The 12,007-nt window shown below is 51.2% G+C and overlaps 1 protein-coding gene across 1 annotated transcript in view; it reads right to left on the reverse strand.

Annotated features, from left to right (window-relative positions):
- Window positions 1-12,007, reverse strand: part of PPP2R2C (protein phosphatase 2 regulatory subunit Bgamma) — an 80,528-nt gene that overhangs the window by 22,304 nt on the left and 46,217 nt on the right. Inside the window, exons 2-4 of the mRNA XM_080924290.1 lie at window positions 7,388-7,485; window positions 4,552-4,717; window positions 2,706-2,818 (exon numbers count right to left, since the gene is read on the reverse strand). Of these exons, the coding sequence (XP_080780416.1) occupies window positions 2,706-2,818; window positions 4,552-4,717; window positions 7,388-7,485 (377 nt within the window). The remainder of the gene's footprint in view (window positions 1-2,705; window positions 2,819-4,551; window positions 4,718-7,387; window positions 7,486-12,007) is intronic.

Raw genomic sequence — 12,007 nt, forward strand, 5'->3', positions numbered from 1 at the left:
TTTTTTAAAAAATGTATGTAGCCATTTCCATATTGGGACATATTAATTGAGGCAGCTGGATCTGTGTTCCCAGGTCATGGTCACTCAGATCTGGCTAGGATAAACACCTTCCCCATTTGTGGTGGCTGGTGCTCTCAAGGCCCTGTAGGCCCTTGTCACAGCTGGTCTACCCTAAGGTTATCTGCTCTGGTCTTTTCAGGAACACTGGGACCAAGAAGGCTGTGCTACATCTTCTCTTGCTCCTGTCTCTCTGGTGTCCACCCAGGACCCACACAGGCTTCCTCAGTGAGTACATAACAGGCTGTGTCCCTGAGTGGGGGTGACAGCCTCAGTGCCATGTGACAAGCTCCTGTAGTGCAGATGAAATCCACACCGGACGGCCGTCTCTCATCTGGGCACTGGCACAAGGAGAGCAAACACAAATGTGTGTACATGTGTGTGACTGTTCACCTAGAATGGGATGTCTGCCTAACTCTGCTGGGTACCCTGTTGCTCCCTGTTTGTGTGCCTGGATAAGGGTATCTCTGAACCCCTCAGGGGTCCTCTGTCTGGTCCTTATGTATGGATACCATGGTACTACCAGCCCCCACCCCATGTCATCATCTACCTTGGGGACCCTGGGTCACAGACACAGGAAATGGGGCTTCTCTGGAGAAAGGAGGAGCATCATGGCCCAGCCTCTCTTCTCCATCAGCGACCAAGCTTTCCTTCTCTTGTTAGCCTGGGGGCACCTTGGCTCTCTTGGTTCCCAATGCCTAGTACATGGAGGGGCCGCTATCTCTGTTTGGATTGGCTGCAATAAGTGAGCATGCATATCTGGTTCTGGCTACCAAGTGGCACTATGACATCCCAAGCCATCTGGAGGCCAGAGAGGCTATGAGGCAGTGTCAGCCGCCACCCACTCTGCTCCAGCAGGAAGAGACTGGTGTCATCATCTCATGACCACTGTAGGATGCAGGGATCTTGGTCCCACTTCATAAGGAAGATGGACCGGGTGATGACTCTGGAGCCTGACTTCCACTGATGCACCAGCTCCTACTGAGCTCCTCTGTGGAATGATACAGCAGGAGGCCTGGTGAGGCTAAGAGGAACTACCAGTTGAGTGCCTAAAGGGTATGCACACTCAAAGAGGTAGCAGGGACAGGACTTGAACTCTGGCCCTAAGGCTCAAACTAACTCTCTCTCTCTCTCTCTCTCTCTCTCTCTCTCTCTCTCTCTCTCTCTCTCTACCTCTACCTCTACCTCTATCTCAATTTTATTTAGCTTATTTTGTGTATATGAACATTTCGACTGCAAGCATGCATTGTGCTATGTATGTATTTGCTGTCCAGGAAGGTCATAAGAGGGCACAGATCCCTTAGAACTGAAGTTATAGAGACCTGTGATCTGCCACATAGGTGCTGGGAGCTGAACCCAGGTCCTCTGCAAGAACAGCAAGTGCTCTTAACCCCTAGGCCATCTCTCCAGCCCTTCGGAACTCTTTCATACACTCCTTACACTTTTTAATTAAGCAGGACAAGAGTTGACTTTGGCATAACTCTACAGCGCCACCTTCTGGCTTCATTGGACCAAAGAAGATCTAGTTCAGCTCCTTCCCCTGGAGTAGCCCAAGGTGGAGGGCAAACCAAGCTCAACTCAGTAACTACAGGGCAAGTGTGGCTGGGCTCTAGGCCTCAGTTTCTCCTTTCTGTGATGGGCATTTTCTGACTTACTGTCCCCCTCAACTACAGTATCTTAGAGGATGAGATGTGACACGTTCCTCCTATGAAGGCATAGGATGTAAGGGGGCCGAGAAACAACAGGATACCTTAGGACAGGATGTTTACAAAGAGAACCTACAGGATGATCTAAAGCAGCGATTCTCAACCTGTGGGTCGAGACCCCTGGATGTGTCAAATAACCCTTCCACAGGGGTTGCGTATCAGATATCCTGCATATTTTTACCTTACAGTTCATAACAGTGGTAAAGTTGCCATTATGAAGTAGCAATGAAAATAATTTTGTGGCTGGGGTCACCAGAGTATGAGGAACTGTATTAAAGGGCCGCAGCATTAGGGAGACCGAGAACCACTGCTCCAAAGGAAGGTTGAAACACTCCATCCATCAGGGAAGCTCCTTTAGGACAGTAGAAGAACAATTCAAAATAGCTTCAGGAAGTTCCTAAAATCGACCAAGTTCACTAAGTCCCTCCCTCTCCAAGAATATGTATGCAGTAAAGACTGTAAAGAGTTACTCTCCAACAACGTTGAGCTGCTTAGAAAAGGCTCGGACCATCAGTCTGGAAGAAGCAGAGCCCAGGGGACTGATCAATCAAGAAGTGACTCATGACAGTTGAGCCACCTGGAGAGGACACACTTCAACCTGCTGAGCTGGCTGTGGGCTGTGCAGTGAAGTCCTGGTTCCCAGCTTTTGTGAGCTGTCATTCGAGCTGGGGTGGGATTCAATGATACAGCTGTCTTCGAGTTACTTCTATTCCTGTAACCCCTCACCCGTGTTCCTATAAGTAACCCCAATAAAACTCACCGGTTCATTGTGGTGGACTTGGTAGTGTCTGTACTTTGGTCTCCATCAGTTTCCTATCTAGAGTGAGTAGACTTTGTTCATTACCCCAGGAATAGTTCAACAACGGTATGTCCTGACCCTGGCTCTAAGAGTCCTAAAGATCTCGTGACTTGGTAGAAATGAATGCTGTTCATGACGCTCACCTGCAGTGACGTCACCGTGGACAGGTCTTTCAGCTTTCCCTCCTCATCCTTTAGGTTGTAGCCCTCGGGCCTCTTGTCTCGTTCGGTAATCTTCCATAATTTAATAGTTTTATCTTTAAGAACAGACCAGGGGAGAACAAGGCATCCTGTCAACAGCCAGGTCAGGAAGAGAATACCCACTCTAGCCAGAGGGGACAGTGATGTGAGCCCTGGGGTCACCACCCCAGGAGTCACCATCCCACGTCCTTCCTCTCCCTCTCTGTGCCTTATGTAGAGTACCTCTGCAAATGGGGAATCTGGTTTTGCCGCATCTTTCCGTCACTGGCAGGGGATGTTGCTAGGTCAAAGGGCATGACCTCTAGGATCACTACTGACCTCTACACTGGGCATGTACCACTATGCCTTCCTGAGAAGAGCGTGGTCTCTTTGACATCCCTAACTCGGTGGTGCTTGCCACCTGGAAGCAGGAACCTCTCTCCCGTACTCCTCCCTGGGATGTCACAGGAGGAAGAAACAGTGGTGATAATATCTTATGGCTCATCTTGGCTGTGCCACGGGCATTGTTCAAAACACGCTGGCTCTCGTTATGAAGGATCCTTTAGAATTAATTAAAATGTAAATCCATAAAGCAGATAACCTGCCATCGGGAGATGCCTGAAGGCGGTAACAGAGCGAGGGTCTCCCTCCCTGGGGAGAGGGGACTCCACCAGCAGACAGCCTCCAGGCTTGAGCTGTGAATGTCTGGCCTCACAATCACAGGGACCAGAATCATAGCTCCCACTCCATCTCCACCTTTCCCTCTCTCCTCTCTCTGTCTCTCCCCTCCACGCCTGGCTCTCCCAGAGGACCCCGCTAACATCCTCAGCCAGAACAAACAGCAGCGTGAACATGGGAAGGAAATAGAGAGAAGACTGCTCTCAAATGGGGCTCTCAATAAGGGTGCAGCCGTCTGTGAGGGCAGGGTAGAATTGAGCAGTAAATCTGATCTAGACTTTTCATGGGGCTAAAATGTGGATGGTTCCGTGGCTGGCTTCTTTCCAGAATGGCAGGAAGTGACTTTTTAAAGACAAGTGTGTGCATATGCAGATGTACATGGGTTTAGCATGATCTTCACATGTTCCTGGTCCCACGTGACTATCCATCCACCCCCCACAGGATAAAGACCCCAGAGTACAGGTGTGCTGAGCTGAATCCAACCAGACAGATCCTGTCCTTTTGAAGGTTGGCAGAGACACAGTATGACAGGTATATAGTCACAGGAGTGTCAGGAGAAGGTGAGGCACCAGGGCACACTTCATGGGGCAATAGCCAGTGGACAGAGAGGGAATTAAGGGGAAGTAACATGTAAGAGACTGTGACGGCAGGAAGGTGGCAAAGACTGAGTAACTTTCAGGAAGCCCCCCTCAGCGGCGAGACTTTCTCAGGGAAGGCACAGGTGACGCCATCTTCCCAGCCTCCCTCAGGTTCACACAGCACTTACTGTTCTCAGAGCACTGAACTGATATCATATCTCCTCACAACCACAGAAGGGAGCTGTGTCGACCCCCTGGGCAGTGTGGAAGCCGAGACTAAGGAAAGCAAGACATATATGCCCCTGTCCACAAAACTGGCCTGGACCCAAATCTGCCCCACCAGATTCCTGGCCCTGGCTCATGGGCTAGGAGAAGAAATAGCAGGGCAAGTGTGGGAACTTCATGGCTGCCCCAAGCCAGCAGAGGCTGCAAAGCTTGCACCCAATACCTTGGGTTAGCAGAACTGGCCTATGGCAATAGCTTACTTGAGCCACAGAGAAACCTGGGAGGCTGAGTGAGGTTAGGACAGTCACACCCACAGGGCAGGGCCTCACCATTGGTGGACAGCAGCGAGTGGGCGGCGTTCTGCTGCGGGAGCCATTTGATCTTGTTGATTTTCTCTTCTATCTCCAGGCTCTTCAGATAGTCGAACTCCGGCTCGTGACTCTGGAAGGTGCTGTACACATCGTACTCACCCTGGCTGTGAGGTGCGTTCTTACTCTGCAGGGAAGCCCAAGGGCAAACTGAGTCACAGGAGTGCCCAGGGAAGACGAAGGCAGACAAGGAGCTGAATATGCCTTGCAATATATGTACTATCAGCATCAGCAAAGGACACTACGAATGCAAGTGTGCAAGAATGTGCAGGTGTGTGTATGGGTGTAGAGGTATGTGCAGGTATGTATGTGCAACTGTGTATGTTTTACAGGTATGTGTATGTGTGCAGACATGTATACAGGCAGGGTGTGGGTATATGCAGGGGTATGTATGTGCAAGCAGTGGGTATGAAAGTGTGTACATATAGGGGTGCATGTGCATAGAAGTGTGTGCAGACATATGCAAGCATGTATGTTTTACCAGTGAGTGTGTGTGTGCATGTATACATGTGTGTGTGTGCAGGTATACATGGAAGGTGTGGGTATACGCAGGAGTATATGTGTGCAAGCAGTAGGTGTGAGGTGGAAAGTGTGTGTGTACACAGGTGTGTGTGTGTGTGTATAAGGTGGATGTGGGTGTGTTCTGGAGTGTATGTGTAGTGCACAGGTGTATGCAGGTGTGTGCCCAGAGATCTATGTGTGTAGACAAGGATATGCAGGTACATATGCAGGAGTATATGGGTGAACAAGAATGTGGGTGTGTGCAGGTGTACATGCATGTGTGTGAACATGCACACACAAAGAACAAGGGACACCCTTAGGTGTCATCCTCAGAAACACTGCCCACCCTCTTTGAGACAGGGCTTCTTCTTGTCCTGGACCTCACTGATTAGGCTAGCAAGCCTCAGGGATCAGTCTGTCACCAGTGCCCCCAAAAGTGGGATCACAGTGTTTTTATGTGGATTCTGGGGGATTAAGCTTAGGTCCCCATACTTGTGAGGCCATGGGTCTCCCCGTGCATCTACAAAGCTCTCACCATGCGCCCAGCTAAAGTTGGATGCCAGTGCCAAGTTTATCTGCCCTCATTAGTCAGGTCTTAACACTGCTCCCCACAGTGGCTCCCTACCCAGTTTGGGCATCAGAGTTCCTATGAACCCCCTTTTGGTGGAGACCTCCAAGTACTGAGTGCTGGACCTGCCATAAATACTGGGGACCACTTTCCTAGCAGACAAGTCAAGTTTCTATGACAACACGAGATCAAAGCTGGGAAGGAGCGAAAACGGCCAGCCAAGCACAGCTTCGGGTTTTTTGTTCACTTTGAAAGTGCCTATTTTTAGGTCCCCCATCTCTGTCTTGCGTTAGGATCTATTTGAAAACCCTTCCACGTTTTTGCCTCCTCTTCCCATGAACACTAGTTGTGAAAAAGGTCATCAGGACTAGAGGGAGAGACAGACTGAAGGAGAAAAGCCAGAACCTGGGCTCCTTTCTCTTTGCAGATGGCAGAAGGGTGGCTGACTCTCTCATGTGCCCTGGTGGGACAATTTCGTCCTGTGACACCTATGTGCATCAGGCTGTCCCTGGCCTGCCCTTGGCGAGCTATTTTAAGCCCTCTGTGCTGCGGTTCTTCAGCTGTCAGATGAAGGGTAACAAGCTCTCTGCCTGGTGGGGTGTTGATGAGGGGTCTGAATAAACTAATGCAGCAAGGAACCACACTCTGGAGGGCTGGGGGAGGCTCCAGCTCCTCCCCTGGCCCTGCCTCCCTTGAGCCTCTCCCTTCTTCCTTTCCAGAGTTTCTCATCCCCAACACATCCAGTGATTGAGAAGCCCCTTGCTGGGGTAAGAGAACACAGCAGGTTTCTATGAGGCTCGCTGCTGATTGGTCTGTCTATTGATGGCTGTGTATCTGTACCCTCAGGGACCAGCAAGAAAGAGGAAACAAGGAAACTGCGCAGGACATAAAATGGTCTCTGCACACAGTGGATTGCATACAGTGGGTTCTCAGAGCATCAGTGAGGGGGCTCGAACCACACAGTTCTTTAGGGTTTCAGAAATGGCCTCCTGGGTCTTAGGTTGTTCTTGTAGTCAAAATTCTGCTGCACAGCAACAGGGGAGGGCAGAAGAGGAGATTAAGACTGGCTTGAAGCCAGGTATGGGTGCCACACACCCTCAATCCCAGCATTCCAGAGGCCGAGGCAGAGGCAGAAGCAGGAGGATCTCTGTGTTCTAGGCCAGCCTAGTTTAGAGAGAGGTTCCAGGATAGCCAGAGCTACACGAAGAAACCCTGTCTTGGAAAACCAAAACAAAGAAAGACTGGGTTTAAGAGTGGAAACCGGAGCAGACCTGCCAGGCCAGCAGAGAGCCGGACAGGGTGGGGGTGGGGGAGTCCTCACTCCTTCCTCAGCAGCAACCGCCGGCCACACGGATAGAAAAGGGTTTGCCGAGAGCTTGTTGGTTTGTGGGACAGCGCCATGTCAGTGAATAATCAGCTCATTTCTTTTGAGTGGGGGCTCAGCACATAGCTTTAGGAGCTGTCCCAGACCACTCGCCAGGCCCTTCCCCAAATCCCTTGCCCTCCGGCCCCAGGCACCTTGTGACAGAAGGCAGTCAGTAGCAGAATTCTAGGATGGGTGCCTAGGCAAGGTGGGCCAGAAGCCCTGCTCAGAGTATAGACTGCATCCTGCTGGGCCACATCCACCGGAGCCCACCCCATCCCTCACCACCACCATCCCCCCACCCCCACCTCTAGCCATCTGCCCATCCTCTTCCTGCCTCCCTCATGACCCCTCCACACACATACCTCTGGTTCCCGCTGGAAGATAACCACCCGGCCACCCTTGTCACCTGTGGCGAGCAGTTCCCCAGTGTGGTTGAACTCGACAGTGGAGATGACGTCAGCTTGAGGAAGCAAGACAACAGAAGACACTGGTTAACCGGCTATATACACCGGTCCATTGCTAGGCTCTGCAGTCCCCACACCCTGGGGGCCCCTGGAGCAGGGGTACGAAACCTGCTGAGAGTCCCCACTATGTGCAGGGCAACAATGGGCAGGCTTCCTCCTCACTCAGCAGGGCACTGGGACAAACATGACACTTAGGCTGAGCTCCAGGCCCAGGGAACAAAATAGGGACAGTGTGGGGTTGTGCTGAGGGCCTGGGTCCTGTTGGGCATCAGGGAAGGGAGGCACCATTCCACAGGGCTGGATGCCACCAGGGCCTTCCACAGGTCAGGATGCTACAACTTTGGAAGGGAGGCAAAGGAAGGCAATTGTCTATGGGGACAGTGGGGACCAAGGGTAAAGACACAGTGGCTTGCTGTCGTTGGGGGAACTAAGGGCTAGCCATGTGCTGGGACAGATGAAGAGTGGGTGCAAAGCTGGGGACCACAATGGCTAACAGGCTATCTGCAAACTGGGGACAGAAGGTGGGTGGCGCTGCAAGCCACCTGGATGTGCCTTGTCTTCCCTTCCTGAATCAGGTCCTATATTGACTCCTTAAACAAGCCTATGGCAGGAAAAAAAGGCAGCCAGTCCCTTGCTAAGACAGTACCTGGTAGCAGTTAGGATAAACTCCCAGCCCTTTCTTAGAGTTTCACCTTCAGGCAGGCCTCTGGGATTTCTCCCGAGCTGTACTCTAGACAGCTTAGCTCAACTTAATACCCTGAGGCTACCTGGAGTGTCTGACCCACCTGTGACGCACAGTGCTGGACCCAGACTCCAGTCTAAGTATCTGGGGATGAAGGCAACCCCCCCCCAATCTAATCCCCAACCTTCTCAGGCTCTGTGATCCACAGTGATGACTGGTCTGAACATCCTAGGTGGCCAGCCACAGGGCTAGGCCTCACATGGGAAAGCCAGCACCAGGCCTGGCAGGAGAGCTACTCCTTCTAGACAGAGCCAGAGTTCACCAGCCTTAAACCTGAGGCTGTCCTTCCACAGGACTTACTGGAATCCCAAAACGACTTTTCTTTTTAACTTAAACATATTCCTAACGTTGAAAACGTGAATGTATTCCCGCCAAAGCATATTTCCAATACATTCTGAAGTACAGAAAGTCCTAAAACATCAACCTATATGCCCAAGCAGCAACTGTTGGCAGGGCGGAACAGAGTCTACCCCGGTGAATGAGATTCCTGGTGACTCTGCACCTTTTTGGCCTAGGCTCTGTCAGTACCAAAATCTTTGGCCCCGACTATGGTAACAGGAACATCTGTCAAATGTGTCATGGAGGTGCCAGTCCTCCATGGTAGATCACCAGCAGGCCTCCCTGACTATACTATATTCCACTCTTCAGAGAGTCACCAGAGAGACGCCCTGAAACCATGCTCTCTCTCCTCCCCAGCCGCCAGCAGTTCCCAAACCTGACTTCCTTCTCTGGGTATAAGCGGTAGCAGATAGCCTTGCCCTATCTCAACAGCCATTCCTCTGCTCCACCTCCAGGACACCCAACCCCCATGCTATCTAAGGCCTGGCTCCTCCTAGATGTTCATCTACTGTGCCCCACAGGCTGCAGGGAATCAACGGGGAGAGCCCAGCAACACTGGGGCTAACACCATGGCACCTCACTTCCTGCCTAGGGCTTCTAACAGCTTTGTACTTCCCACTCAGAGCAGAACCCAGACCTTGCCTTCTCCTGCCCCTGCTCCCTTCTCTGGAACTCATGTGTCCCCCACCTGGATGGTAAACCTCTCACTCTGGGCAGGGCCCTGTGGTTTGCTTGGGCCTATGGGACAACAGCTGGCAAACTGCAAGCAGAGCCTAGAAGGGACTAATATACCCAGCTCTACCCTGTCGCCTCTGCATTTGCCACCAGAGGGACCTGCCCAGGCTAGTCCACCAGTCCTCACAGAGGCACTAGCCAAGCCCAGCCTGCAGCAGGACAGTGACAAGCCTAATCTCAACCCTTTTAGCAGATGCATGACAAACTGTCTGCCAGTGATGGACACCCGCCAGTCCTATCCTAGTGTGCCCTGCCATCATTCCATGGCTGACCCAGTGTCTCCTCATCCCAGCTGATGTCAGCATCCAGCCTGGGCCTTGGGCCTGGGTGCTCTCCCCTGACATCAGTACAACATGGTCTAGAGACTTTCTTCTCATCTTGGACATGGGCAGCCTGCTCGGTGAACCAGGGTGGCCGCCTTGTTGAACCCCATTCCATAGCAGCCTGTTCTCCCTTCTTCTGGCCTTGGCTGCATCCTGAGTCTGGTATAGTGTGTGAATCTACTAAACACAAAGCTTTTGTTTATCAAAAACTTTTATTTGGGGAGTGCTGGATATAGGACCCAAGCTATTACAGGCCATCACTGAGCTGTACCCCCAGCTCCAATGCATGCCCTCCAGAGGGAGCCCCTGACTCGTACTGGGCCTCTGAGCTGTAATAAATGTCAGCTGTGGCAGCACTAAGTTGGGGCATAGATTTAGAATGATAGAGGTTACCCCTTTATGCTTAAATAGAGGGGACCAGACAAGTGCCTGCTACACACACACACACACGCACACACACACACACACACACAAGTTGTCCTGGCCACCAAGCTAACCTCAAATCTTTAGTACAAATGAAACACTGACTCTTGCCATTTCACTTTAAAACTCCCTAAGGGGGGGAAACAGAATAAAAATAACTGTATATAAAATGTCTTAATTATATAGACCAGTGATCACAGCCCTTGTTAAACAAGCAAACAGGCTGAGGTGGGGGGTTGGAATTTTGTTAACATAAAAGCTGTTAGCAAACCTTTATGCCGGATGAATGAAACAGCATAAATTTCCCTTTCTACTTTTGCAGATGTTCTGCGATGCCGCTACATTATTTTAATAACTTTATTAGGATGTGATCAATGCATCAAAAGCTGCATATTTAATGTAGACAATTTGATGCGTTTGGGGGTATACATAACACTCATTATTTTTATGATGGGGAAAATAATGCAATTAAATTAAAATGCTGACATAACCTCACTATCCAGGGCAATTGAGGTCCACCGAGGCTGGGCGGTTACCACAGTAACAGACACTAATGTCTGTGGGCAATTTACAATTTTTATGTCATTTTCATGTCCACTGCTTCCTTAGAGCCACAAAAGGCCCCCTGGGGGAGGATGACTTCTGGTTGGTATCTGGAGGATGGTGCTCCCTCCACAGACAAAGGCTTAGGAGCTTTCTAGGACCGGTGAGAAGTTTGGGTTGGCATCTTGGATCAGGAGGCTTGGCTGTGTGGCCTCTCGTGGGCATCACAACTGTTCTGAGCCCTGGCTCCTCATCTATAGCAAGTCTATGATGTGTGGTCTTTCTGGGAACAGAGGATGGAGAGGCAACTGGACAGGAAGGACCAGGAAAGAAAAACCAACCAGGGCAAAACAAAATCTACTTGTAGAGGGCCACAGCCGTCTGCCATGCCTGCCTCTGGCTTCTAGACAGTATGATGGTACTCAAAAGTATAGGTCATGGGTCTGTGACTCAGCACCTCCAGCCCTGGATACCACTGCAGAGTTACTTCTACCCTCAAGATCCTCCTACCTAGGCCAGAGCCCTGCCAAGCTCTCCAAGGCTACATGGGTCAAACCTACGGCATAGGTTCCAAGGGTTTACTTGAGGCAAAGCTACCTCCAAGAGCCAGGAGTCACTATCCACCAATGTCAACAGGGGCACCTGTGAAGTGTGGGAAGCTGCAGACACCTGGGAAGGCACCAGCCCTAGGCTCTTCTGCAGAGTTGGCAGGCTTGCAGAGGAGGCGAGCAGGAACAATGGACAAGGGGCCAGGGCCTACCACCCTGAGCCAGCCTAGTGTGTGCCTGTCTACCTGTGAGCACCTGAGAGGTGAGAGGTGTTACAATAGCAGGCTGTGGTACACTGCAGGCAAAGGTGAACAAAGATGGTTGCACTGTATGCCCTAAAAAGATGACAAAGGCTTGGACCTTCAGCCCTGCAAGCAGAAGCTTGCTCTGCAGCAGGGTTTTTGTAGATGCTCAGGATAAAGACATCAAGCTGCAGGCGGGAGGGGCTGTAAGCACAAGGACCTGACATGAAAGTGGAGTAGGACCCAGGTGTGGACACACGGGGAAAGGAGCACGTGATGAGAAACAGGGCCACCCTAATGATACCTGGATCTCAGACTTCCTAGTGCTGGTAGGATACACATTTGTTTTGAGCTATACCGTTCTGAGATATTGGCCCTTGGGAACTCTCAGCATATTCAGGCTCTGGTGAGGCCATGCAGCCATGAGCCCTAGAAAATGTAGGAATTACCATCTGTGCCCAGGCTGGCCTTCCACATCATGCTGTGTGGAGCTGAGATGCCCACTGAGGCTCACTGAGGTGATGGCAGCCCACTACTTCATTACTTCCTCGCTGTGCTTCAAACCATCTGAGCCCTGACCACCCAAGGATAAAAGGAACAACTGTCACCCTTGCCTGGCCACT

Source organism: Micromys minutus, assembly GCF_963924665.1.
Source record: "Micromys minutus genome assembly, chromosome: 1".
Lineage (NCBI taxonomy): Eukaryota > Metazoa > Chordata > Mammalia > Rodentia > Muridae > Micromys > Micromys minutus.